Source organism: Syngnathus leptorhynchus, chromosome 22, assembly GCF_054491065.1.
Source record: "Syngnathus leptorhynchus isolate UIUO chromosome 22, UIUO_Slep, whole genome shotgun sequence".
Classification (NCBI taxonomy): domain Eukaryota; kingdom Metazoa; phylum Chordata; class Actinopteri; order Syngnathiformes; family Syngnathidae; genus Syngnathus; species Syngnathus leptorhynchus.
In genome coordinates, this window is record NC_141216.1 from 3,537,020 (window position 1) to 3,562,500 (window position 25,481).

Here is a 25,481-nt window from a genome sequence, read left to right on the forward strand (position 1 = left end):
AGATATTTAACCATAATAAGATAGAAATCGGCCAGCGTATCAACTCGTTCGTGAAACAGGGATGGATTTACAATGGTCAAATCAGCAGCTCTTAGTTCAACAAAAAGCACCCGCGTATATTTGCCAGGTTGTTTGCAGTCAAGAGGCGCATGTAAGGGAAGTAGCACCTGTTGACGTTAATAAACCACTGAAATCTTCATGGTTTATCAGCAGAAGCTGTCAACCAAAATCAAATCAAAATAAAAAAGTATAAAAAGATTATAAATGCGAGAATGCTTGTCATTAAAAACAAAAGATTGAAACTTATATATTCAGAAATGACGTTGAATTATAAGGTTGTATTTAAACGAAGGCGGAAGTAAGAGACAGATGAAATTTTGCTCGAACCTCTCTCTATAACTCTGGCTTGAGTCGGAGCGGGTGTTTTTTTTTTTCTTCAGGAGGGAAACTTTACAAGGTTTAACGCGATTTGAACCCGTTTAATCCCCAACGCTTGTCCCCCCCCGAGCCAAAGCAACCACATTAAAAGGTATGAGTGCACCTCCGTGACGGAACGTGAATGTTAAGTCGCGTACAAAGCGCTTTTACCCGCTTCGTTTTGCGCCATTTTCGCTAGTTTGATCATGCACTAATGTAATGTGCTTCCCGGCGCTGATGTTCTTTGTCCTAACCCTAAACGTCTTGTTTTTGTTGAGTGGAATATCGAATCTGTCGCAGGGTGACTATCGAAGAGTTATTCCGTGGTTCCGTACCTCGTTGGCGGAATATGTTCAAATTAAGTGCATTTGCGCCATTTTTTGTGCTGCATCAGGCCATGACAGTCGCTAACTGCGCCTGTTGGTTCTGGCGCACACGAGTTAGCTTCGCGAGCTAACCCGCTAGCTCGCTAATCAATGGGCTTCAGGACTTTTGACTCTGTCTGACGTAAAGAATATTGAGGTAACGCAGTTACAAACAATATTGAAATTACTTTTACGTTGAATGCAAGGAGCGAAAGCGCATTAAACGGGAGCTTAAAGCTTGGAAGTAATGTACATGCTAACCACGGAGTGAGGGTGCTACTGCTAACTCTGTTTGCGACCGAGCGCTAAAGACAAAACTGTCACTTTCAAGCATAAAAAGTCACCGTTCACTTCAGCTAACCAACGGATGAAGACGCTAAATGGAATGCACAGTGGCCACTTGCTATGTTTGCGCTTTGGTTCGCCCGTATTAGTTCGGAAAGCATTTGTTAGAACTGCAACAAAAAAAAAAAAAAGAATTGGAGCAATAAACGCCATGTAATGATTTTTAATTTATTTATTTCGGTAGCTGTCACTATACATTGCTTGTATAGAAAGGTGATCAAACAGGTTAATTGGAGTAAAAACTCAGAAAAGTTCTTGCAGTATGTTCAAATACATTTACTGACATTTTGTTAAAAAAAATTGTCATCCATCAATTTGTGCTGTTTATGTAATAATGAGACATATTGGCCCTCCAAGGGTAAACAAAACTACAACGTGGCATGTGGCAAAAGAGTTTGACTCACCTGGGCTACTCGTATGTTTTAATAAAAGTTTTCTTCTTCAATACAGAAGTCCACAAATATGTCTGGCATTGCATTGAGCCGGCTTGCCCAGGAGCGCAAAGCGTGGCGGAAAGATCATCCTTTTGTAAGTATACAACGAACCCTCACCAAAAAACGATAAAGTTTGCGATAAAAGTTCGGTTTTCTTGAATGTCTGTTCTGTCTCTTCAGGGATTTGTTGCAGTACCAACCAAAAACCCGGACGGAACCATGAACCTCATGAACTGGGAGTGCGCCATCCCTGGGAAGAAGGGGGTAACGTTGCATAATCATTCCGTTTAAACAACTGTTTTCAAATGAGTCGCGTTTCAAAGAGGTTATGGATCGTCTCCCATATCAAATCAGCATGTGTACTGCACTTTTACTTTGATTTCAAACCGAAACGAGATCGGGCGAGCCGTGCGAGGAACGTTGCGTATTTGCGAAGCTGATCGCTCGCTCAATTGCGTGTCACCAGACTCCGTGGGAAGGAGGCCTTTTCAAACTGCGCATGTTGTTCAAGGACGACTATCCTTCATCACCTCCCAAATGTGAGTTGCCCTTTCCTTTCCTAATCTGTTGACTTTGATACAAAGTAGCAGCCTTAATCAGTGGTCGGAAAGCCGTCCTCTTCAATCCGAGACCATTTGTCGTTTTGCTAAGATAGTTTGAAATGTATTCCTCGGGTTTTACAAGTCTCTGTTTTGTTGTTCCATTGTAATGGTCAAAATATCAGCTAGCTGTATGTCAAATCTCCTGTGTCCACTTGCTACATGTTTGCTCTTTTGTTGTGTGTTGTGCTTGATTTGTAACTAAGGCTTTTTTTTTTTTTTTTTTTTTTTATTACTTCAGGTAAATTTGAGCCTCCTCTCTTTCACCCAAATGTGTATCCATCAGGCACCGTATGCCTTTCTATTCTAGAGGAGGACAAGGACTGGAGACCAGCCATCACAATAAAGCAGGTATGTGGCGCCAGTTATTCCTTCTTCTTGTCATGAAAACACAGGTAGGAAAAATCATAAAAATCCTTTTCATTTTGTCTGACTTTGTAATCTTCTCCCACAGATCCTATTAGGTATTCAGGAACTCTTAAACGAGCCTAACATCCAGGATCCGGCCCAAGCAGAGGCTTACACAATCTACTGGTGAGACATTGGAAAAACAAATAAATGTATTTTGTCGTCGTCGTCCCCCCCTCCTGAGTGTGTTTGTCACGGAATGGCATTTCAACGACCTGACGTTTATTCCCTTTCATTTTCAGCCAAAACAGAGTAGATTACGAGAAAAGAGTCCGATCACAAGCCAAAAAGTTCTCCCCCTCGTAAGGGCAAGGACGGGCAGAAGGAATTGCCTCCCCGCTCAGTCACAATGAATGTGCTCCCCTCACATCGGGACTCGCTTAAAGACTTGTATTTAAACTCTCCACATTCTGTGCCATCCACTTTGACCTGTCTTTTGTTTTGGCGCCGTCGTTTTTTTGCTCTTAATGGCCGGTCGACGCGTAACGTTGAGAGGGGATCGGCGCTGCAGCACCCCGCTCGTTTCTTTTTAAACTGTGTTATTTGGCGCGGGGGGGGGGGGGGGGGGGGGTGACGCGACTTCGGTCCGGTTTCAGAGAGTCCACGCGAGCTGGCCGCCATCCACGTTGAAGGAAGAAAGTGTTTTTGTTTCTCTTCTTTTCCACATGTAAATGTCCGCTTCTTTCATTGTCAGTATTTGAACTGCTGTATAATGAATGGCACTTTTATACTGTCGTATTTCACTTAGTGTCTCTAGATGCTTCTGTCTAATTCCTTCCTGGGTTTTTCTATTCAGCATGCTGTAACATACGATAGAATCCGCCGCCCTCGGCTTTCTTTTTGTTCATCCCGAGTCTTTTGTTGTCTGGATGAATAAAAAGGCGGCCGTGACCGAGGCGGGTAGGCATACCATTGTATCAGACTTTAAGGGTAAACGGTGCTTTGTTCATGTATGTGTTGACGTAAATAAAGGTTTCTACAAAAACTCTCCTGGTCGGGGCGTCGTAGCCCAAATTCTAAGATTTGTTCTCATTAAGTGGTGTCTTCATTTTATTTTCAGTGCGCGGCTTCTGCTATGTGGTGATTCGATTTTTGTTATCCGATCATGTTTAGGACTCTGCTTTCAAAATCAGCCTATCGGATATCAACATTGATAGCTAAACAAAAAAAAATCGACAGGTATATTTTATGTAAAATTATCGCGGTATGCTGGTTTAGAACAAAATGCAATTTTTAGAGAAATGAGACGGCAAGTTTTAGGAAATAAAGATCAATGCATCAGTCAGTCCAAAATATAATAGTCATGTCATGTTCTTCCCCTGCACGTGGGTAAATTTTAGCAAGCTACTCTTGTTTCATTTCTTTCAAATGTTTTTCAACTCTTGTTTGGAAATGCCTTGAAATGTGCTTTATAGAAAGTAAAGTTGCATATTCTTGCCTGAAAATATTGAATCTGTTGAAATGTCTTGATTTTTCAAATGTATTTTGCATGAATGGTCCACTATAGTGACATGTTTTTACATGATTGGAAATTTCTTAACCCTTTACAAATTAATTTCCGGAAAGCATTCTTCTCTCCCGGTGACTTGTGCGGACTTCTCCAAGTCGCTCATTGTGCAGTATTCAGAGCAGTAGCAGGGCGGTTCCGTCCGGATGATCGGAACGCCGCCGGTCCCGCATGCCGCGAAACGTGCTGGTTGGTTTTGGACGTTTTCGTACATCATCTCGTCGTGCTGCGCTGGAGTTTCCTCCACGTGGCTATCTACTTGAAGCGTGTCCTCCGGCTTGAGCATCATAGTCATGTTTCCTTTTGTGTTTGCCCAGCTCTGTCATCAGTTGTCAGAAAATTAAATGTTGGTCCCAACGCCAGAGTGGCCACACTTACCTTAAAGTCACCGTGACAATTAGCGTACAGGCTCTGGAAGTACGGTTCCGGCGTGGGAATGAATTCATCTCGCCTCCGCCTGTACAACCAATCAAATGCGTACTTTGCCAAGTATGGGATTTGCGGCAACGACTTACTTTTTTAGCCAAGCGCAGCATAAAATCAGGGCCAGCGTGGCTGTTACAACTAAAGCCAGGAAGATATTTTTGCCATGTTTGGAAAGGAAGCCATCAGCCGGGGAATCTTAAAAAAAAAAAAAAAGCAACAAGGAGAATTAACCTACTTGTCATTCACTCAAACTTGTTTATGAGCCTCACCGGCAACTGAGTCAGTCCTCCAGCGGACCTCTTGTGACCAATCACTCCATTGGCCCTTAAAGTGTGTCTCACTGGGCTTGGACCTGACGCTGGTAGTGTATTCCGTGTTCCTCTCAAAGTCGCCGTCATCCACAAAATAGTCCGTTTTGTCCGTGTAGTAAAACCTCAGCTGGTGGAGTGGAGAAGATGTTGATTAAGCCCAGTGTGTGACCTTTGACACCTTCTGTAATACCCTCTCTTACTCCGCCTTTGTTTCGCCCATCGTAGAAACAGAGCTGATACTCGAGGTGGTCCGTCAGGGTGGTGTAGCGACATTTTTCGTAGGTGTTTTTCCACGTGAAGTGATGTCGGCTGGCGTTGCGGCTGACTGCCAGGCAGCACGGCGCGTTGGGCTTAACTGGGTAGCGATTTCGTTTTTTTGTCATTTGCATCTCGAATCTACCCATTAAATGTCAAGAAGATTTCCTACTGTGTTCCTTGGGCATGTATCTCTCGTCCAGCATGTGGCACGTCTCCGCCCCGCCGCTCGCGTTCCCGCACAGCGTGATCTCGTACATGTCGAAATCTACAAATTCGCAAGAACTCTCCATGGCGACGAAACACGAGCCGCGGCCTCCGCCGGCATTTGACAAATTGCATTTGTACGTCTCGCTGCAGAGAAAGCATTATTTAAATATATTTGGTTCATTTATTACCAAGAGGCGGGCAAGGATGCTTACTCTGTATACATTTTGGCAAAATTCAGCCAGTGGAGGCCGTCGTGGGTTGACGTGAGGTTGACGGAGCAACTGATTGTAAGCGAGAAATCATTGTCGCACTGAAAGTTCTCACTCGTGTCTGCCAAAATCAAAGTCAAGAAAGTTGGGAAAAAAATTCATTCAAGTATATATCAATGGAGTAGAATAAAAATACCTGTGAGCCGAAGTCCGGCGTGTAATAAAAGCAGCAGCATCATCTTGAGCTGCTCCATCGTCTCGCCTCGCTCTCAGGCTCCTTTTGCCGTGATGTTCTATTTGAGTGACAGATGGAGGAAGGGGGACGTATCGTCCTCTCTCATCTGGCGAGTAGGAGAGGCGAGCGACCGCAAGTCCGCTGAAATGCAATTTCATCGCATCGCTATTCTCATGTCAAAGGATGAGAATTAGCCAGACGTTGAGTGACCGCTGTCGGACGCTAGATTAGGTACGGCTACAAAATCTATCGTCCAGATCGAAATCTGTATGCAAGCATTTCAGTTTGGAGTAATTTCATATATTGAAGTTGTTGTGAGATCTCTTATGCAATGCAGATTTAGCTGCCCTTCCTGTCTGTGGTACTTTTTAGTCACACACACTTGTGAAATGGAAATATGATCATAGTGATAAGCTATATGATTTCTTTGCAACACTCGTGTTAATACGTTTCCTTATTTGCAGATGTGAAGCCTTCAATTTTACGCTGAGCAGACCAAGTCGATGATTCTGCTTCTTAATAGCTTTGAATAAAAAAAAAAAGAAATGAAATAAACTTGCTGGCCATAATATTAGGTACACCTTTTAATACAGTGCAAGGGTAAGCTAAGTAGCTTGTTTTTTTTGTTTTGTTTTTATAAAGTGTGCAGTTCAGATGCGGCAGAGCACTTGAGGGTCACTCGCAGGCCAGTTTGCCGTCAAAAGACGAGAGCGTGACGGCGAAGGCCTGAAGGGCGCACATGGGGAAGCTGTAATCCATCGAGAAGACGTCCTCGGAAACGCGGCCGAACTGCATCACGATGTAGTCGCCTGGAAGACACATCCGGCGCGTTAGGCTGACCTCTTAGTTGCGCCATTTGCGGTAAATGAAATTCACCGTTCTCCGGGTGGATGATTTGGAAGTTTTTCACGGAGGCTTGCGTGACGCGGCCGTGGAAGTTGAGCACGTACGACTGCGTCTGCTCGTTCCAGCTGGGACATTTGTTGACCAGGGTCACTAGCTTGTCTGTGTTGTTGCTAGCGTGACGCGCTAACAGGGTTTCCTGTTCCTGTAAGTGTCGTCGGAATTCCCGTTAGGCATTTCCCACACACACACACACACACACACATTGTGACACCATACGGCGACCCCGATTGTAAACCGACATTTTTGGGCTGAATGGCCACCCTCTCGTCATTCTCCAGCATTCCCGGGATAATCACCGTCATTTTACGAGGACCCCGGAATCCCAGAACGTTAGTTTCCTATCATAGAAATCGACAAAAGTTCTTAAATTAGCAGACCGACATCCGTCATTGACGACGAGTTCGTTCGACTCACGTAAAAAATAGCGGCCAGCTCTTGTCTCACAGATTCGCATTCTTTAATGAAAGGCTTTTTCTCCGGGTTTTCTCCCCCATCGTATACGATGAACTTTGTTCCCAGAACGTTGGACCTGGAACGTAAAACAAAAATCGGTTACACAGACGAGATGACGGACTGTTTTTTTTTTCCAAATCAACCTTAGCTTTCCGATGTAGCAGCTGGTGTCTCGGGACAGATTGGTGGGATCTGTTGTGATAAGATAGTTAGATGTTTTGCTCCTCTTCCTTTTACGGCCCGCCATTAGGAACACCTTAACGGCGACAGAGGGGACGAAGAGTCAACTAACACGACAGTGGTGACTTCCATTCTGGCGTTGATAAGAAACCGACCCTCTTTCCGTCCTCTTTCTCCATGTGTAGGTAGTAAGTGGGGTACATGCCCTTCTCCATGCCTCTCCTGTCTCTGGTGACCCGACATTGGATGGTTACGTCTCTGGGGGCGGGCCGCAAGGCGAAGGCCTCGAGGTCCTCCAGCGATACGGGAGAGTCCGTCTGCAGGGACAAAAAAATGCAATTGGAGTTTCTTTCAAATAAGCAAAATTGAGTTAGGTCAATTTGCTCACTCCGTTCGTGGATTCGCCGCTGCCGCCCGAAGATGAGCTCTCCTTGTAGTTGGAGTTGAGAGAGGCTAAGCTCGGCGTGTTTTTTTCTCCCCTCTTCTTTTTTCGTTCTTTGGCTTCCGTTTGAACGTCTTCGTCCTTGCTGTCGTCGCTTATTTGGCACCTGGCTGTGGGGGACATTCACGTTAAGTCATACCAGATAGTCAGGTGGATGGCGCTCGCACGAGGACGTACACGTGTCCAGATGTTTCCTCCGAGAAGTGTCACGGGACGGTGTGGGGCACTCGTCTTCCTCTTCGGCAGCGCTTTCGCGGCGTCCGTTTTTCTTGGGACTCTTCGGCTTTGAAGCCGACGTGTCGTGCGAGTGCTTCTCTGCACAAAAAGCCAACGTAGAACCAAATGTTCTTGGAGCTGAAGAGAGAACATCACGCTTACTTTTGCGCTCCTGTTTTGTCATCTTGCCGCTCTTCTGTCCATCGTCGCGCTCTTTGGCTTTGTCTTTCCGTTTGGGTTTTTTCTCCCGGCCGTCATTGTCCTCCTCGACTGGGAACGACACGTTCTTAATTAGTACAGTGAACTCGTCGCCGGAATGTTCCGGTTGTTTCTCACGTTTGTCTTTCTCTCTGTTCTTGGTCTTCTGGCCTTCTGCGCCAACATTGATGTCCTCCGTTTCATCTCCGTCTTGCTCCGTGTCCAAGTTGAGCTTTTTGGGAGCGAACGGCCTCTCGGCAACCACCTCACCTGACACGACGGCGACCTCGGCGGCGTCATCCTCGCCCTCCGCCAGCGTGATGACATCCATCGGGTTGTCGTGCGCATGCTCCGCTTGGTCTTGCATAGAAATGATTTCTTAAAAGCTTGTCAAGACGGCGGCGCATTCGGGTTCGACACGGGGAACTAACCGCTCAGGGAGATGTTGCTCAGGGACCGGCTGATCAGCAGCGCCGTCTCGTCCGAGCGGCCTTTTTGTCTGCGGTTCTTCTGGCGGGCGTCCCGGTTAGCGACCACCATTTGGCAATCGGCACGTTTCTTTTGTTGCTTCTTGAGCAAAATAGATCGCTGGGACCCAATTAGACAATTAGAATTTTCATCATCAATATTAGCAGGTGATTCTGACACATAAAGTCCAAAATATACTATATCAATGATGTTTTTTTTTTTTACAAAGGAAATTGATTATTCGGCTTTCTTTTACACAGAATATTTGTTTTTACCTGATTGTCCAGTTTCTGCTGCCGTATATCCGGATCCTCCATATCGCTGAGCGTCAAAATGCTTCAAAACTGAACCAAAAGTGCAAAAAGCAGGGTGCAAAGAAAGCAATTAAAAGAGGACGCGGGCATGCAATGGCGGCGCCCGGCTCCATCTGACTGTCTGCTCACCTGCGTGAAGCAGAAGGCAAAGTAGATTAAAAGGGGATAATGTTCTTAAACTGCGCTACGGCTCAGCCAACGTGGACAAGGGAAGGACCAGGCCCCAATGATGTGTTTACTCTTTCAACACATCATTATTTGTATTTACCTCTCCGTAAATTGCTCCAAACGAAGAAAAAGCTCTCCCGGCAAGAGGTAGATTGCGTTTTAAAATCAGGCGGCATCAAGTGGCTATAGCGGGTTGCCGAAACATCAAAGCGAGATGCACAAAACACACCCCTCGACTTAATGGTTGTGTGGAAGCGGGCTATCCGGTTGCCGTGGTTACAGCCACGCTGCCGCGGTGACGGAAGGTGGTTATCACGCCGTTATGCTTCTCAAACGTTTTACACCCAGCGCGGGTTTTATTCCTAAAAATAGATCTTAATAAAAATACATTGCACAATGGGAAGACAAAATAATCAGATGGAGGACATTGGAGCAAATATTAAATAGTATTTATTTCGTCATGATGCAATGGAATGAGTTCTCAGTAAGAAATGGTTGCTTTCTTGAAGAAAGATGGAGATTATTATTATTTTTTTAACCATAAACATGCAAGTACAGTACACGTTGCAAATATTTCACATTTGTCTTTCAGTACTCGGACATGTAAATATGAGTGAATACAATCTCTTTGTATGCTAATATGCTACTTGTAAGTAGTTCATATAGGTAGTCACAGTGTTTTCTTGAAGTGTTAGCATCCCAAATAAACACGTACAAATGCCCTTCAATGCAAAGCGCACAACAAAATTACGTGACTTGAGTTTAAAACAACCCAAGAAAAAAAAGAAAAAATGCTCATCAGGATTTCTTTTTTCCTGCATGCTCGGGACAGCATGCAGTAAGGGCATAATTTCCTTGATCCCTCCTTTTAAAATCAAACAGAAACTTGACACACAACAGTGCCATAGCATAAAAAAAAAAAAATAAAGAAATGAGGTTTATGTTTCAAAGTCCTCCAACTCCAGCAGCATGACCTTGGCCGTGTTCTGGAAAAGGGCGGCCCGGTTCTGCTGCTCGCCTTTTTTCACCCAGTGCCCGTAGATGCGGAAGGCGCAGCCGTCGATGAGCTTGCGCACGCCTCGCAGGGAGTAAGGATCCCGGGCCAGAACCTCGCGGGTCAGCGGGCGGGCCCGGCGGTAGCGGCTGTACATGCGGATGCACGCCAGCACCGTCACGATCAACACCTGAACGGGAAGGGAAACCCGCATGGTATCACAACTTCATATGCTCTTCAGTTGACTTGTTTAAAGGTGAAGAAATTGGAACTGTATATTGTGAACGCGCTCACCCTGAAGGACTTCCTGGGGCTGAAGTGCCGCACGTCTTCCTTCTGGTACTGGCTGAAGAAAGGATGCGCTAAGGCCTGCTCGGCCGTCAGACGCGCGGTCGCGTCCACCACCAGCAACCTGGAGATCTGAACGCAAGCGGCGGGGTAAGCGGCGTTCTTTTCACAGTACGAGCGGAAACCTTCAAGTCGATCCAGCTCACCAGATCCTTGACAGTGTCCGAGCGGTCGTCCCACTCGGGCGAGCCGAACTTGTAGCGGCCCTCCATGATCAACCTGAGCATCAGCATCTGTTTGCGGTGCCAGAAGGGCGGCGAGCCGGCCAGTAAGGTGAAGAGGATCACGCCGCATGCCCAGCTGTGGTAACGCACACACCATGTTAAATTGCATATATTGCAAATAACAAAAGTAATTCCCCACTGTGCCACAAGGTGGCAGCAAAGTACTATTTTGCCTGAATAATTATATGCAGAATGGCAAGTTACAAAGGTTCATGAAACTTCTGGTGGGAGTCACAGAATTTTGTTTTGCACAATTGTGCATACACGCTTCCAAATTTCTGGTCTGGACTTACAGATCAACTTCCTTTCCGTAGCCTGGGTGCATTTCATCCATGGAGCATTTTAGGATTTCAGGAGCCAAATAGCCGGGTGTTCCACAAAGCTCTAATAACAACAACAAAGTGCAACCATTTTTTAAACGAGTGCGTCGCGGGAACTCACTGAACACTTTGGTTCTCCCTCGTGTACGTACCTCTCAGCTTCTCCCCGGGCTGCAGCTGCACCGAGAAGCCAAAGTCAGACAGTTTGATGTGTCCCTGGTCATCCAGCAAAATATTCTCGGGTTTCAGGTCTCGGTGGATGATATGGCGGGAGTGGAGGTAGCGCACCGCTTCCAGCAGAGCTCGCATTATGCTCCTGCGTCGGTGTGAAGAGGTTAGAATGGTTTCGTTGAAACACTTGGGGGAAATGTAGATGGCGCATACTCACCTTGTTTCTTTCTCACTCAGTGTAACTTTTTCTGTGAGGTAGTCAAAAAGCTCCCCCCGCCTCATCCTGTCATTTTGTTATCGAGCGTCACAATATTAGATACAAATGTAACCAATTCAGTGGAGAGCCGTACTAGATTTCAAATTTTCACGACAATTACTATTCTACTTACAGGTCAAACACCAGGAAAATGAAGGTTGTGGACTCGTAGGAATCAATGAGAGTAACTAGGTGAAAGAATAAAAGGCTGTTATCACACAGGTTTGTGTTCCCAAGCAAGTCATCAGTGCATTTTGGACCTACTGATTGACGAGTGGCCCTTGACCATGTTGAGGACTTGGATCTCCTTGAGCGTGGAGGTCCTCACCTCCTCCAGCTGCTGAATGGTCATTTTCTCAGAGGTGATCTCGATGATCTTGACGGCCAGCTCCTGCCCTGTGTGTCTGTGCACGCAGCGGCGCACCACGCTGCTCACGCCCCTGGGAAGAAAAAAAACAACAACACTTTGACTGCTTGCTTAAGATTGTACACAGTATTCAAGATAATATAAAAACACCAGAAAATGGCAGCAAAACACTAACTATTTTTGTTCCTCAACAGACTCACCGACCAATCACCTCTTTGGGGTCATACTTCTGGTAAAACTCCTTTGCACCCACCCAGTCAGGTAAATCATCTCCAAGCACTATGTCTTTTGTCATGCTGACAGGATGGGACTCTTCAAACAAATACAAAAAACAAAATGTTGTCAGAGTTCAAAGAGACACAATAACAGGAACTGCACTAGATACAGGGAAGTGTGTGTGTGTGTTGCATGCAGGTATGTACGTGTTTTCTGCATGATCTTATTCCACACACGCAAGGCGGACATAGTTGAAATGTGTCTTCTCCACGTCTTTCTCATGTTTGTAAAATATACTGCTACTTAAGTCCCAGTATTGGCTGTCCGTTCACTGACCGTGCAAAGCTATTCGGTACTCACCATGTATGACAGAGAAACGCAAACAACAACCGCCGAGGGAGCGTTCAAAAGGCTGCAATGTGATGCGACAAAGCTATTGTGAAGCCATCACAGAATGTGCGTCAGTGGTGACAGTATCCGAAGCGAGTCAGCCGAGAATAAAACAATATTTAGAAAATGATGACATTTTTGACCGGATTCTTTCTAACTGCTCGAAAAGGTTTGGGAAATATTTTGGAGCTGTCAGTATCGCCCTCGCGTGGTCGGAGTCCGTTACAGTGCAGTTGCAGTGGGTTTTTTGTTTGTTTGTTCCCCCCCCCCCCCATTTATAATGTGATAATAAACTACACCAAAAGCATCAGAAATTGAACACAATTATTTTAAAAACTAGTAAACATAAAAATTGTCCTTCGGTATTTTGCGAGCCAGCGACCTTAATTAGCGGAAGTACGAATCGCACTTCCGCAGCTGCTCCGATGTCGTGAAGTGTTCATCAATTTGCTCCGGAGAAGGTTTGTATCGTAAATAAAAACTAGAAACTGTTTCACTCGCGAACTTTAGCAGACAATTATGCCATGTTTCTTTGTGCGTGTGAAATAGTATTCCAGTCGACAAGGAATTTAATACGCTTAAGCTGCTTTGGTATTAGCATTAGCCTACCTTACCTTAGCCATAGAGCTAATATAAGCTAATTGAAGATAAGTAAAAGATGTATTTCTCGGTTTGGTTTACCACATATCACCCGAATTATTAATTCAAGTCTACGTTAATTCATTTTCACTATTGTAACTGAAATTGTTCAAACATGGCTAAAGTCGTTGCTAGCTGTCAATACGAATCAATGAGTATGGTCTGTGCGTCAGCTTGTTATTCATAACAAGTCTAAATGTTACAAAATGTTGCCTTACACACAAGGGGGAGTCGAAATGTCAGGTGCCGGAGGAGGAAAACGTCCCTCCGGGGGGGACAGTCCCCCTGGCCCACCTGAGAAGAAAAGCAAAAAGGAGGAGAAGACAACCACCACTCTCATTGAGCCCATTCGCATAGCAGGAGTCTCGTCTACGGTGAGCCCATTGACATGGCAAATCTGCCTCCATTTGAATTCAGCATGCTCACCCCTTTCTTATCTGATGTGCAGGAGGAAATGGACATGAAAGTGATCCAGTTTAAGAATAAAAAGCTGAGTGAGCGCTTGGAGCAGCGACAAACGATGGAGGATGAGTTACGAGAGAAAATAGAGAAGCTTGAAAAGAGGCAAGCGACTGATGACACCACCCTGCTGATTGTAAATCGTTACTGGTCTGAGGTACTACGACACAAAACAATTGTTTGACTTTGACAATTTAAAGCTCCGTGCTTAGGGAAACAAATCTTGATTACAGCTGGAAGAAAGGGTTTGTATTCTTCGCAAATGTATTGAACCAGAGGCCCCAGTACCATCAACACCAGTTCCCCCACCTGCTCCACTTCCTGATCCTGTACCCATGGAGACGGACGCTGTCAGTATCGCCTCATCAACCTCTGGTGTGCCGCCACCTCCACTTCCTGAGGCACAGATTGACAGAAAACCACCAGAGCATCAGCAGCAAGATGAAGTAACAAAAGAGAGGCATTCGGAGACTCCTCAGCAGCCTCCACCACCCGATGGATCGGACCAATTAAACCCCACCGAGCCCCAACGGCCAGCAACCACAGGTTAGATGCTATATTGGCCACTTAATATTTTTGACCCCTTGTGAAAAAATCGTCCGTTCTCGTGCACAGAAGCATTGCCGCCGCCACCTCCTCCCCTGAGTGACTGCGCCAAAGGGTTCTTGGCCACGCTGGAGTACAGCAACGAAGAGGAGGTCATGCTGCATCTCCAGGACCGCATGTTGTTCAGCAAGGACGCCATCGCCTGCCTCGTGTGCGTCTTTGACAGGCTGCACAGCTGCATTGACGACATGTGCAAGCAGATCCAAGCTGCGGGTAAGGCAAATTTGTACTGATGAGGGTTGCAAGATTCTGGCAAGTTTCAAATTTAATGGGAAATATCAAGTGGTTTAATATGATTTTTTTATTTTTTTAAACCTGCATGCAGCGTGCGAGGACGAGAGCCTGGCCAGCGTGGGCGCCATGAACCGTACCCTGCTGGACGAGAACCGTAGACTGCGAGATCAAGCCACCCTGCTGCAAGGCCGACATCACAAAACATCCATGGAGGTGAGATGCCATTAGACACGCTCAAGATTGCCCCTGCGTGCACGTGTCTTAAACATAGAAGCACCTTTTCCCCTGACAGTACAACGAATTGGTGGATAAGATGACCAGTGCGGAAACCAAGGTGTCGGAAATGGAGACCACTGTGGAGGACCTGCAGTGGGACATTGAGAAACTCCGAAACAGGGAACAAAAGCTCAACAAGCACTTGGCGGAAGCCATGGAGCAGGTGCAATTTCCTTATTTCGTCAGTTTTTTTGCCACTTTGGACATTACGATGTTTGCTATTTTAAGTGTTATCTGGGACAAGCTCCAGCTCACTCGTGACACAAATGACGGCAAGCGTGATTTAAAGTGAACGTCTTTCTCACCCAAATGTTATGGACGCATCAGTGGAAAAATAAATTGCTATCATTTTTCTGCTAGTGACGGGAAGCAAATGAATCTAAATAACCACAACTTAAACCCACTTGCTCAATGAGGTTAATTTACTGCTTTTTCCTTTTACTCTTAATAATTCATAAGTGGTTAATAACCTCTCTGGTCTATTTTTGTTTTGTTTGTTTTTTGTGGTCTGCAGCTGAAGTCTGGCTACAGTAGCACCGGCAGCTCAGCCGGACTTGCCGGAGGCCAAATTACATTAACCATTCAAAAGGTGAGTGCTTGTTAAAACAATTTTTTTTTCAAATGTTTTATTCGCAATTGTTTTTACTTTGCAGTTTGAGAGTCTTAACACGGAGCTGGAGCACATCCAGGAGTTAGCCAATAGCCGCATGGCCGAGTTGGAGAAGCTGCAGGTGGAGCTTCAAGAGGCTGTGAGGGAGAGTGAGAAGCTCAAGGTGATGGTGACCTTTGGTGACTACTTGAACCTTTTTGTTGCGCGGGTGCACGCGGGGCGTCGAGGTCGTCTAACTAACGACCTGCTACAGTTTTCATGTTCTCATAATACCCGTGAGTGTGGCAATTAAGCCCCGCTGGAATGTAGCGTGCATGACATCAACTGGAGCAACTCCCAGCTTTTCAACAAGTTCTCAGTGTTTGTTTTGTTCCTCCCAATCGGGACGGCCGTGTTGACGAGCAGCCAGACAAAGCGCAGCTCAAGTTAGAGTTCATTTAACTAAACAAAGCAGGTGTGAGGAAAGCGGACGCTTAATTTTTTTGTCTCAAAAATATGGCAATTGAGCAGAGGTGTATCGTATATTTTTATATATTCACTGTATATAGTGATCAGGAAGGAGTGAATGATTGCAAACGCAGCCTGCGCCTAAACTTTTGCCACTTCTTCCTTATTCCAGATGGATTTGCGTAATATTCCGGAGGAGGTTGTGAAGGAGACGGTGGAGTACAAGTGTCTGCAGTCCCAGTTCTCGCTGCTCTACAACGAGTCCCTGGGAGTGAAAACCCAGCTGGACGAGGCTCGGGCCCTCCTGCTCACAGCCAAGAACGCCCACCTCAGACAGATTGAGCACATGGAGGTACACCTCATTGTCTGCCCCCACCAAATTATTTCTCTTTTCTGCGCAATTGTTGAGACAACGCCTGTGACGTGCCCTATTGAGTAATCCCGCTGTGCGCATCTTTCCCCTCAGAGTGACGAGCTGTCCCTCCAGAAGAAGCTACGCACCGAAGTCATCCAGCTGGAGGACACGCTGGCCCAAGTGCGCAAAGAATACGAGATGTTGCGCATCGAGTTTGAGCAAAATCTTGCCGCCAATGAGCAAGCAGGTACCATATAAGCCTCAGCGACAAACCGCAACGGCACCTATTAAAGCATGATGTCATGATGCAAAAAAAACTGTTATCTCCCCCAGGACCAATCAACAGGGAGATGCGACACTTAATCAGCAGCCTTCAGAACCACAACCTGCAGCTGAAAGGGGACGTGCAGCGCTTCAAGAGGAAGCTGCGCGAAACCCAGATCGAAATCAACAAGGTAGACGATTCCTGTCTACGCCGCCCGCTTTCAAATATTGCCTACATGCGATTTTTTTTTTTTTGCCCAAAGCTACGCTGCCTGAGCAGCGACGCCGGCGTTCTGGCCCTGGAGGAGTCGAGCAGCGACGCCGCGGACGTGAAGAAGGAGGAAGATGACGACCAAGAGGAAGAGGAGGAGAGGAGGAAGGAGCTTGAGAGGCAGCGGGCTCGCGAGAGAGAGCGGGAGGCTGAGCGCGAACGGGAGCGGGAACGCGAGCGCGAGAGGCAGCGCAGCGACGAGTTAAAGCGGAAAGACTCGGACACCTTGAAGATGCTCAGAATCGAGCTCAAGTACGCAATCCCCTGACCTGACCCTGTTTAGAGTTCAATTTGTGACCCTACCCTTGTGTAACGTCTTGTGGCTTTGCCGTCCTCCAGGAAAGCTCAGGAGTCACAGAAGGAGATGAAGCTCCTGTTGGACATGCATAAATCGGCTCCAAAGGAGCAGAGAGACAAAGTGCAGCTCATGGCAGCTGAACGCAAGTCCAAAGCAGAGGTCCGCCCCCCCCCACCCATCTTTATGATTGTCTTTTACCTTGCGTGTTGGTGGCAGCATCATGTTTTGCTTCTGCTAGAAAGAAAAACAATGGCAACAAATGCGTACTAGAACATCTAAAGTTAATTTGGGGCTTTAAGACACAGGCACTTTAATTGGTAGCCAGTGCGTGCTAAGTCCCATTTAACATGATCTAAAATGCGATTGATTCATTTTGAAAATTGTCGCATCGCACTGAGAAGAGTGAAGATTATGGTTATTTTCAATTTATTGTGCAGGGTCTAATTTTCCCCTCGTGTAGGTGGACGAGTTGCGGATCCGGGTGCGTGAGCTGGAGGAGCGCGAGAAGAAGGAGAGCAAGAAGCTGGCCGACGAAGACGCCCTCAGGAAGATCCGAGTGGCGGAAGACACCATCGAGCATCTGCAGAAGAAGCTGGCCGCCACAAAACAGGTATTCACCACACACATGTGCCGAGGTTTAATTCAAGATAGAGTTGAACATGGTGCAAGAGTCAAGGGAGGAGTCGCAGAATGACCTCTATGCCTCGAAATAGGGGAGGGAATCTTTTTGGGTGTGCCTCTCTGGTGTAGCTTTGTCCAAGTCTCTCAGGTCACGGAATGACGCGACACATGTGGAAGGCTGCCGTGAGATCTCTCAGAGGTGGCGTGTCGCCTCAGCAATGTCGTAATTGCTCAACCTGAGCCACGAGGACATTAGACACACCCACGTTGGCTCGTGTTTTAAAACGCTTGTTACCTTTCACTTGACAGGTCTTGGATTTTTAATGTAGCTCTGGGGGGCAAAAGTCTTCCAAGAGCCATTCATACTTAATTCATGAAAAAAAATATGACGCAAAGATTGAACAAATGCAAGCGCGCGTTTGTAAGTTAACTATTTTTTGGAAGGGGGGTTGTAATGCTTCCTCTGAGGTTTTCTGTGTTTTTAGAATTGCTTGGCCGTTCCAATTATTGTTCTTGTGGGCCTTAGGTTCTTTTTTTTTTAGTGCTTTTCTTTTCTTAAGCAGCTCTTTAAAATGGGATATTGTTGAACACGAAGCTTGTCAAACTGCTAGAAATTGTTGTTTTGGGGGGGGGGGGCGGAGTGCATGTCAACTTATTATGCAATTGAATGTTGGGGCTAAAATGTTGAAGAACCCCTGATTGAAATGGTCCAATGGAGACTTGATGAGCTCGAGAGACGTTGGTGCTCTGAGAGCCTGAGGCACCTTCAGCTTGGGAGGTCCCGCACACCTAACGCAGTCCAGACTGATACTGATTTAGCCAGCGCCTCAGGCCCCGTGTGAAGCAGTACAACATGTTTTACATTTGTTCAGCGTGATTTCTTCCTGCCCAAAATCCGGCCGTTCAAGGCAAAAAGGTCGGAAGTCTTTACAGGAAGGCCATAAAAGCAAAGGAAGCAAATACAGCATTTGTAGAAATTTGGTCCAGTTGCTTACGTCGAGTTTCATAGCTCCGGTCCTAACGGCAGGTGTCGAGCTGAGTTATTTGTTTCTCTGGAGGAGGAGGAAGCGCTGCTGAGCGAGATGGACGTGACGGGCCAGGCCTTCGAGGACATGCAGGAGCAGAACAGCCGGCTCTTGCAGCAACTGCGCGAGAAGGACGACGCCAACTTCAAGCTGATGAGCGAGCGCATCAAATCAAACCAGATCTACAAGCTGCTCAAGGAGGAAAAAGAAGAGCTGGCCGACCAGGTCCTCACCTTCAAGACGCAGGTGGGATGAATGGGTTGTCACAACAAGGCGGCAAAGCTCTTGAACACATTTCAACATAGTTCCTTTGCACCAAGATGCCACCAGATGAAGCCATAACTTTAATTGCTTTGGCCTGAGTACAAAAACAGTCAATGTGAGTTTTACCCCAACAATGGAGGATTAAAAACAAAAACAAAATCTCCCAACAAGTCAATTTGCCTAACCATAAATACACAAATCACTGTTGTTGATTAAGAGAATACTCACCCAGCCCTAAATGTTACTGGCTGACCCCTACTTGTTACCAGGTGGATGCTCAGTTGCTGGTGGTGCAGAAACTGGAGGAAAAAGAGGGAGTTCTTCAAAGCACGCTGGCCACCCTGGAAAAAGAGTTGACGCTCAGGACTCAAGCGCTGGAACTCAACAAGAGGAAGGTGAGCAAGGCCTCGTGACTCACTAATGATCCGTCGGCACGCTTTGACTGCGCACAGATGGAGCAACGCGAATAATTGCTTGCTTGCGCTCGCTCGTCACTAAACGTTCCCATGTTTATTCAAAGTCGTCAGCGTGTAATAAAGGTTGCGTCATTAGACTTACAGCCGAGAGAGAAAAAGTCTACACACCCCTGCTCAAATGCCAGGCTTTTCAAATCAGTTTTTCCATAATTAATCTAAACTATAGCCTTTACGACACATTTGAGGGGGGGAAAAAAAAAAATCTTCCTGGACCCAGAATGTTTGAAAACCCTTCGGCATATGTTTGTAAAAAGCTGATACAGAGTGACATTGTTGGGGTTTTTGTTTTGTTTTGTTTTCTCCTGCTCCAGGCGGTGGAGGCCGCACAGCTGGCGGAGGACCAGAAGGTGCAGCTGGAGCATACGCAGGCCAAGCTGAAGGAGATCCAGGTCGCCGTCGCCGAGAACCGCACGGCCCGCGAAAGGGAGAGCAGCAACCTCAAGCGAGCGCAGGTAGAGTCATGTCCACTCCCTTTGTTTTCTTTTTTGGAAAACATCTCACCTCACTTTGGAAAATATCAGCAACTCTGAGTGGTCATATTTACTCACTGGAAGATCTTCAATTTCATTAAAGTGGACTTAAAAATGAATTATTTCAATAAAGAACAGGAAGTTAGTTTTGTAAAGTTTTTGTGCTTGTTGCCCGACTACTTGTAAGCATCAAACCTCAAAACTGCGAGGCAGACGTGCTACCCACTAACACACCGTACAGCCCACGCTTTTTTTTTTTTAATAAAAAAAAAAATAATACGTGCAGGTGTGCCAAAATGAAATCTGTAAATCTTGCTTCCCAGGAGGATCTTTCAAGGCTGAGGCGGAAGCTGGAGAAACAGAAGAAGGTGGAGGTTTACTCCGACGCCGATGAGATCCTGCAGGAGGAAATCAACCAGTACAAGGTGAGAGAAATTTGAGCGCGATGGTGAGGCGGGCCTGTTGCAACATCCGCTGTCCAATCTTCCTGTGGGGGAAAAAAAAGCGTAACCGTAAAATACGAGCGTGTCGTTTTCCCTCCTCGTATCGCTTTACCTTTTTTTTGGGGGGGGGGGGGGCGTAGCTGACGTCGTATATGTCGCGTAGTGAAAGCTTTCCAGCGACGTGCTTGAATTGGTTTGTTTGTGTGTGCAGGCAAAGTTGCGCTGCCCGTGCTGCAACACGCGGGACAAAGACACGGTGCTCACCAAGTGTTTCCACGTCTTCTGCTACGAATGTCTGAAAATGCGCTACGACACACGCCAGCGTAAGTGCCCCAAGTGCAACTGCGCCTTCGGAGCCAACGACTTTCACCGCATCTACATCACCTAAAAAGAAAAAAAGCGAGCGTGGACATCCAAACGGACAAGCTTATCTCTCCCTTTGGATGTCCGCTTCAAGGCGCGGTTGCCACCTGGGGACAAACGTAAACGGACGGACGGCTAGCGAGCGCGTGTTGTCTTTGTGGAATAAACAGCTGTTAGTCAACTTGGTGTGCTGCTCTCCGTCCGCGTCCAGCCGCTTTCTTCTCACGCCCGTCGTCTTTTCTTCTTGAAGCCTTTTCTTTGCATTCCGGAAATGAAAATCGATGGATTTAAGGTCTTACTTGAGAGCGTGTTTGTAATTTATAGAGCGCGACGCGGATTGTGTGACATCACCGCCGAGTTCTAGAAGGGTTGAGAAGCCCTCAGAGACCCAAGCCAGTTTGGCACGCAGTCAGCGCATACGACACTCTTTACATCACCTTGGCTCAGCTCATCGTGTGGGCGGGTTGCATCAGGATTTTGTTTGTGTGTCTGCAGGTTTTATGTGTTGTGTGCTTTTTTTTTTTGTCTGTTTTGCGTGTGCGTTTCCTGACTGTTGTTTTTATTGTTTTCCGCCTGTGGTTTGCGTGTGCGTTTCATGTCTGTTGTGTTTTTGTCCAGACGGTGGCTTTTATGTTTGAGTGCGTGCCAATTTTGGTGTTGGATTTTTGTGTCTGCGTTTAGTGTTTGTTTCATGACTTGCTTTTCTGTGTGCGTGTTGTCTGTAGTGTGTGTCATGCGTTTGCTCCTTTTTGTATGTGTGTTCCTCCTGTTGCCATGGCGCCCCTCGCCGAGTTTGACACAACATCTGCAGCTTATAGTGGCTCATTACCGTATGAAATCACAGCAGTGGAAAGTCTCGGCACATATGGGCGGCCGTTGCGCAGCTCCAGGTCGTCCTAAAGGTCGAGTAGAAAAACATCTGCGCGAGGACATTCTTTGAGCGTCATGAATGCGATGAGCCTCCTTTTTCCCTCCTCCCGCCGCTCGTCGGTCCATGTGAACGATCGCTGCGAGGTTGGCTCACGTCTGTTTGACGTTAGAACTTGTGGGAAAGGCAGTTCACACCATGTTGCGCAGGAACGCTTCCAGACTCCACAGAGAGGAGGGGAAAAAAGAGTTAATTCAGCATTTGGGAACAGTTAGATCAACGTTCCAGGAGACTTTGTTATAATGTCAGCTAAACAAAAAAAAAGAAAAAGCCTGCGATATATAACATGTTAAGCTTAAAGAGGGCCGGGCTGTGTGTTTGGTACCTGAGATAGTCAAACGTTCTTGTCGGTCCGAATCTTTTCATCTCCAAAATCACAACTTTTTGACCATGAAGGCTGATTTGGCTTAAACTGTCCCATTTCTAAGACACTGGGCAGATGAAATTGTCCTAGCAACATATAGAAGCTGAGATTGTATTGGACCTAACAAGAATAGTCCGCTGCAAATTTCATGGAGCAATAATTTGACTTGAGGTAGCTTGTTGGCCCTGATTGCCGACTTTTAAGCAGGCACGAAAAAGCTTTGGTGGTGTCGCACACCTCCAGATGTTCGGTGCAGAGCAGCCATGAGTCGACGGCCTTGTTATTGTGCATTTGCACGACTGCGGGGGGATACGCCCTACCCCCAGACGCTAATAACAACACCACTCTGACGTCAGGGACACTCACATCTTCCAAAGTGTGAATTAATATTATTTTAATTTTGCACAGCGCTCTTACCAGGCGTGTTATTCGGGGTGGGAAGTGCAACATCAAAAAAAAAAAAAAGGAATCTGGATTTAGAATCTAAGTATGGATAATTTAACAAACCCGGCATCCCAGATTCAAACTCTGAACCTGACAGCATGAGGCGGACATGCAAATCACTACACCCACTTTGCCACCCCCTGCGGTGTGTCCTGTTATGGCAGGATGGTCCGTTAGCTTATTATTGAAGTTTTCCCGAAAACAGCACGTTGCGCCATTGGATGTCATTAAGATCTTTTTTTTTTTAGGGGGGGGGGGGGGTTCTATGCGCGCCCCTTCACTATGTGCGTGCGTGTGTGTATTGGCAGCCAGCGGGGATGACGTCGTCAGGCGTGGTAATAACAATGAGAACACGATTGAATCCAGACTACAAGGTCTCGCACCCTCGCTCGCCCCCGTGTGTTAGGATGAGAATCAAATAGCACGTTTAAAAGTTGAAGCAATTTTGCGCGTGTGTGTCCACTAGCTTGTCGTGTGCATGTTCTGTATGTGGGAAAAAGGGAGAAAAAGTCCACTGGTGGAGTTTCCGAGTGAAGTGAAGCAGTGTAAAGTGGATAGGAAATGACTCATGGCGCGCACGCGCGTGTGTGTGTGTGCGTGTGTGTGTGTGAGTGAGTGAGTGAGTGAGCGTGGGTGTGTTCTCCAATGTTAAAAAACACGGAGCACAGTGGTCCCGGTGAGTCACTCCGTGATGTTCACTTTTCCATGCTGACGACCACCGCGCACTCCTCGCTTTAAGCGTGAACATATTTTAAATTATTTTGAATAACGTAAGGTGTGTTTTGAGCGCGCGCGCGCACGCTCACACGCACTTTCAAACGATGGATTCCCACGCTTTATGCACAATTTGCGGATTTTTTGTGGCGTTGTTGAGCGCGTTCCACGGCACGTGGGCACAAAAAAGTAAGTTTTGGTTGTTTCGATTTAAGCTTTTTCTTTTGTCTGTCTTTTGTGTATGCGTGTGCGTGTGCAGCGTTTCCTTTACCGGCTTACATAGTTGACCGGTTCCGCATTCCGATGGCCTGATTTCAGAGAGCCATCATCCGGCTCATGCACTGTCCTTCAACTCTCGGTCCTCCCCGAAGTAACGCACCACGACTCGGGTACGAAACAAAGAAAAGACATCAAATGATGATTAATGATAATAAACACGTGCATTTTCCTCTATAGCTGGATTTGACTCTGATTTCAGGCTGACCTTAAAGGCAACACCGCACTTAGTGCTGTAATTAGGTGTATGTCAGGTGATGCCTTCAAGGACAGTCCGAAGTATTCAGGGATTGTGAAAACCACAGCTTTCCCGTGCTCATGAAATATCACCTAAAATATTGTCAATAATAATACTATGATTGCCTTTTCTTTAATAATACAAATGATGATTGACTTTTATCTCGGCCTGTGTCATAATTCCATAGAAACTAATAAGATTGGTCCTATACTAAAAGTTTAGTGGGGCTGTTTTCCTAAGGCTTTGCATTGAATCTCGACGGAGGACAAGCAGGCTGAGTTCTTAGCAAAACACTGCTCGCCCTCAGATCGTTTCCTGATGCTTTCAAGCGCCTCTCTTGCATGCGTGTCGGCGTGTGTGTGCGTGCACGCGCGTGTTCGTGCGTGTGTCCTCCGCCACTCCAAACACAAAACTGAGTCTCCCACATCTGGATATCAGCTGCTGCTTGGCCCGCCCCCCGTCTGTTTTATGACAAAACGCAACATCCCCACACCCAAAAAGACGAGACTCCCCAACGTCAGGAATGTGAAAGCCGGCGCCAGATTGCACACGCAGCCTCGGAGGGTCGAGAAAACTCCCAGAGTGAGAACGCACGCGGACACGCGTGACGCGACAGTTTGTTACGTTGCGACACGTTGCGGTGCAGACGCGCTTTGTCGGATGTGGGGGTCACTTGACGGTCACGCCTACGCTCGCTCCTTCCTCCTGACCTTGGGCATTCCCGGAGTTCTTCCTCTGCTGGTGCCACTTTTGCTTCTACGACTGCGCATTCCAACCACACTGTGCTGCACCAGCACACTAAAGTTAAAAAAACAACAACAATAAAATAGTCGGCAATGGGCAGTATTTAATTTTTGTATATATTTTTTTTCATGGTTTTCTGTCTAAAATGTACATTTTGGTCTTTTACATAGAGTGAAATTACTCAACTGGATATTGCGTGGAACGTTCAGTTCTAATATCTTCGAATTATCTTTTTTTTTATTTAAAAAGACAGAAAAAAAAATAGGGGCACACATTGAAGCGTTCATCTGTCTGGCTGTCATGCAAACAAATGAAGACTTCCATTGTGTCCACAGCGGGCGGGCGGGCGTAAAGGAAGCCTTTCCCCTTTAAACACCATCTTGTTTTCATCTGGGTGACGTGCCGTGGAAGAAACACTAACAAGCCCAAGGAAGCCCATTTTTTTGTTGTTCAGTACACTGTAACGCCATTCAGATTATTTTAGGTGTACGTCCACTTTAAGCCACATGAGGGCAGCACACTAGATTTAACACAAAATTGACTGCCTCAGTTACTTAGTGATCCTCTACTCTTTTGAATTAATGTGCATCTTTTGACTTCTTTTCGTAATGTATACTGTCAGATGATTCAATTTGTAGGTGCAATGTGTTATCCATTACTCTTGCTCTTTTAACAAGTTTTCTTGTGCGTAGGTAAATGTGGACTCTCGGAATTCTGGAATTCCGATCTGGACGCGTGCGTGCCGTGTGCGTCTTGCAAGCAGTACCCCAAGACACCGTCGTGCAACACATGTGAGACATCATTATATGAACTGCAACTGAACTGAATTTAGTATGCTTACCACTAGAGGGAGCCCGTGTAACCACCAAGGTTAAATATTAGTTCAAGTAAGGCCTTAAGTGAACCCAATTAAAAATAGTGATTTGTACACCGTAGGCAAATTGGTGGAGGAAACGTCAGACGTGTGGAAGCTGGCGGCCATCAGTAGCTTTTCGGTGCTGGCCGTGATCCTGGTGGGCGCCGCGCTCCTCATCGGCGTTATGGTGCATCGCCGCAAGTCACACAAACTGCCTCTACGAGGTATATCGGTATTTATTTGCTTTTATTATGATTACACTTACAGACCACTGAGCCATAAGGCATCATCATTCTCCATTTTTTTTTTTTTTTTTACTTTTAGCCTGGATTGGATTATTTGGTATCTTGGTCCATGTTTCTATGTCAGTTTACGTTATATCAGTGACCGTAAAGAATCAAATTTATGCAAATGTCACTTGTTAGCATGTACTGTTTCATTGTC

The 25,481-nt window shown here is 46.3% G+C and overlaps 6 protein-coding genes across 14 annotated transcripts in view; 3 read left to right on the plus strand and 3 right to left on the minus strand.

Annotated features, from left to right (window-relative positions):
• Positions 1-359: 359 nt before the first annotated feature.
• ube2ib (ubiquitin-conjugating enzyme E2Ib) lies at positions 360-4,015 on the plus strand. 2 transcript variants are annotated; one of them, XM_085904786.1, is made up of 7 exons: positions 360-529; positions 1,578-1,655; positions 1,742-1,825; positions 2,028-2,100; positions 2,402-2,511; positions 2,615-2,694; positions 2,811-4,015. In XM_085904786.1, exons 2-7 carry the CDS (start codon positions 1,590-1,592, stop codon positions 2,872-2,874), a joined length of 477 nt encoding a protein of 158 aa, XP_085760912.1. In that variant the 5' UTR covers positions 360-529; positions 1,578-1,589; the 3' UTR covers positions 2,875-4,015. The 2 variants fall into 2 exon arrangements, with proteins under 2 accessions (XP_085760912.1, XP_085760913.1); XM_085904787.1 differs by lacking the exon at positions 360-529 and adding an exon at positions 683-939.
• Positions 4,016-4,112: 97 nt separating this feature from the next.
• On the minus strand, positions 4,113-5,740 carry LOC147039400 (interleukin-21 receptor). Its single transcript, XM_085904788.1, has 8 exons — positions 5,683-5,740; positions 5,490-5,607; positions 5,240-5,421; positions 4,989-5,167; positions 4,771-4,939; positions 4,591-4,696; positions 4,454-4,532; positions 4,113-4,394 (listed from the first exon to the last, which is right to left on the minus strand). The coding sequence occupies exons 1-8, from the start codon at positions 5,738-5,740 to the stop codon at positions 4,113-4,115; spliced, it is 1,173 nt and encodes a 390-aa protein (XP_085760914.1).
• A 656-nt stretch (positions 5,741-6,396) lies between these two features.
• On the minus strand, positions 6,397-8,901 carry LOC147039401 (protein king tubby). Of its 3 annotated transcripts, none has more exons than XM_085904776.1 (12): positions 8,860-8,901; positions 8,548-8,704; positions 8,403-8,476; positions 8,081-8,369; positions 7,880-8,017; positions 7,649-7,812; positions 7,416-7,577; positions 7,224-7,336; positions 7,042-7,156; positions 6,867-6,965; positions 6,598-6,769; positions 6,397-6,530 (listed from the first exon to the last, which is right to left on the minus strand). In XM_085904776.1, exons 1-12 carry the CDS (start codon positions 8,899-8,901, stop codon positions 6,397-6,399), a joined length of 1,659 nt encoding a protein of 552 aa, XP_085760902.1. The 3 variants fall into 3 exon arrangements, with proteins under 3 accessions (XP_085760902.1, XP_085760903.1, XP_085760901.1); XM_085904777.1 differs by having other exon boundaries at positions 8,081-8,188; positions 8,255-8,476; XM_085904775.1 differs by having other exon boundaries at positions 8,081-8,476.
• Positions 8,902-9,500: 599 nt separating this feature from the next.
• On the minus strand, positions 9,501-12,566 carry phkg2 (phosphorylase kinase, gamma 2 (testis)). 4 transcript variants are annotated; one of them, XM_085904781.1, is made up of 10 exons: positions 12,323-12,566; positions 11,958-12,058; positions 11,644-11,819; positions 11,513-11,567; positions 11,341-11,406; positions 11,105-11,268; positions 10,926-11,016; positions 10,555-10,708; positions 10,355-10,480; positions 9,501-10,250 (listed from the first exon to the last, which is right to left on the minus strand). In XM_085904781.1, exons 2-10 carry the CDS (start codon positions 12,014-12,016, stop codon positions 10,005-10,007), a joined length of 1,137 nt encoding a protein of 378 aa, XP_085760907.1. In that variant the 5' UTR covers positions 12,017-12,058; positions 12,323-12,566; the 3' UTR covers positions 9,501-10,004. The 4 variants fall into 4 exon arrangements, with proteins under 4 accessions (XP_085760907.1, XP_085760905.1, XP_085760906.1 ...); XM_085904779.1 differs by having other exon boundaries at positions 11,947-12,058; XM_085904780.1 differs by having other exon boundaries at positions 12,169-12,566.
• A 145-nt stretch (positions 12,567-12,711) lies between these two features.
• rnf40 (ring finger protein 40) lies at positions 12,712-20,654 on the plus strand. Of its 2 annotated transcripts, XM_085904774.1 has the most exons (20): positions 12,712-12,813; positions 13,217-13,365; positions 13,440-13,607; positions 13,684-13,996; positions 14,066-14,269; positions 14,382-14,503; positions 14,583-14,729; positions 15,081-15,155; positions 15,220-15,339; positions 15,796-15,975; positions 16,090-16,225; positions 16,312-16,433; positions 16,506-16,765; positions 16,853-16,970; positions 17,272-17,421; positions 18,491-18,703; positions 18,991-19,116; positions 19,509-19,649; positions 19,991-20,092; positions 20,322-20,654. In XM_085904774.1, exons 2-20 carry the CDS (start codon positions 13,228-13,230, stop codon positions 20,496-20,498), a joined length of 3,012 nt encoding a protein of 1,003 aa, XP_085760900.1. In that variant the 5' UTR covers positions 12,712-12,813; positions 13,217-13,227; the 3' UTR covers positions 20,499-20,654. The 2 variants fall into 2 exon arrangements, with proteins under 2 accessions (XP_085760900.1, XP_085760899.1); XM_085904773.1 differs by having other exon boundaries at positions 16,312-16,765.
• A 1,880-nt stretch (positions 20,655-22,534) lies between these two features.
• The window catches only part of LOC147039404 (tumor necrosis factor receptor superfamily member 12A), a 3,981-nt gene continuing 1,034 nt past the window's right edge, over positions 22,535-25,481 (plus strand). For both annotated transcript variants that reach the window (XM_085904041.1, XM_085904040.1), the window contains exons 1-3: positions 22,535-23,112; positions 24,874-24,972; positions 25,118-25,261. In XM_085904041.1, coding sequence (XP_085760167.1) covers positions 23,031-23,112; positions 24,874-24,972; positions 25,118-25,261 — 325 coding nt within the window. In that variant the 5' untranslated portion in view covers positions 22,535-23,030. The remainder of the gene's footprint in view (positions 23,113-24,873; positions 24,973-25,117; positions 25,262-25,481) is intronic.

Coding starts and splice junctions, on each gene's coding strand:
- LOC147039401 (XM_085904775.1), bottom strand. CDS start 8,901: ATGGAGGATCCGGATATACGGCAGCAGAAACTGGACAATCAG. Junction 8,705..8,859: donor AGCAGAAACTGGACAATCAG/GTAAAAACAAAT, acceptor ATTGGGTCCCAG/CGATCTATTTTGCTCAAGAA. Junction 8,018..8,080: donor GACAAAACAGGAGCGCAAAA/GTAAGCGTGATG, acceptor CTTTTTGTGCAG/AGAAGCACTCGCACGACACG.
- rnf40 (XM_085904773.1), top strand. CDS start 13,228: ATGTCAGGTGCCGGAGGAGGAAAACGTCCCTCCGGGGGGGACAGTCCC. Junction 14,730..15,080: donor TGGCGGAAGCCATGGAGCAG/GTGCAATTTCCT, acceptor TGTGGTCTGCAG/CTGAAGTCTGGCTACAGTAG. Junction 15,156..15,219: donor TTACATTAACCATTCAAAAG/GTGAGTGCTTGT, acceptor TTTACTTTGCAG/TTTGAGAGTCTTAACACGGA.
- LOC147039400 (XM_085904788.1), bottom strand. CDS start 5,740: ATGGAGCAGCTCAAGATGATGCTGCTGCTTTTATTACACGCCGGACTT. Junction 5,608..5,682: donor CGCCGGACTTCGGCTCACAG/GTATTTTTATTC, acceptor TGATTTTGGCAG/ACACGAGTGAGAACTTTCAG. Junction 5,168..5,239: donor ATACATGCCCAAGGAACACA/GTAGGAAATCTT, acceptor ATCGCTACCCAG/TTAAGCCCAACGCGCCGTGC.
- phkg2 (XM_085904778.1), bottom strand. CDS start 12,244: ATGAGAAAGACGTGGAGAAGACACATTTCAACTATGTCCGCCTTGCGT. Junction 11,568..11,643: donor CAAGGGCCACTCGTCAATCA/GTAGGTCCAAAA, acceptor TCTTTCACCTAG/TTACTCTCATTGATTCCTAC. Junction 11,407..11,512: donor ATTTTCCTGGTGTTTGACCT/GTAAGTAGAATA, acceptor ACAAAATGACAG/GATGAGGCGGGGGGAGCTTT.
- ube2ib (XM_085904786.1), top strand. CDS start 1,590: ATGTCTGGCATTGCATTGAGCCGGCTTGCCCAGGAGCGCAAAGCGTGG. Junction 2,512..2,614: donor CAGCCATCACAATAAAGCAG/GTATGTGGCGCC, acceptor CTTCTCCCACAG/ATCCTATTAGGTATTCAGGA. Junction 2,695..2,810: donor GAGGCTTACACAATCTACTG/GTGAGACATTGG, acceptor TTTCATTTTCAG/CCAAAACAGAGTAGATTACG.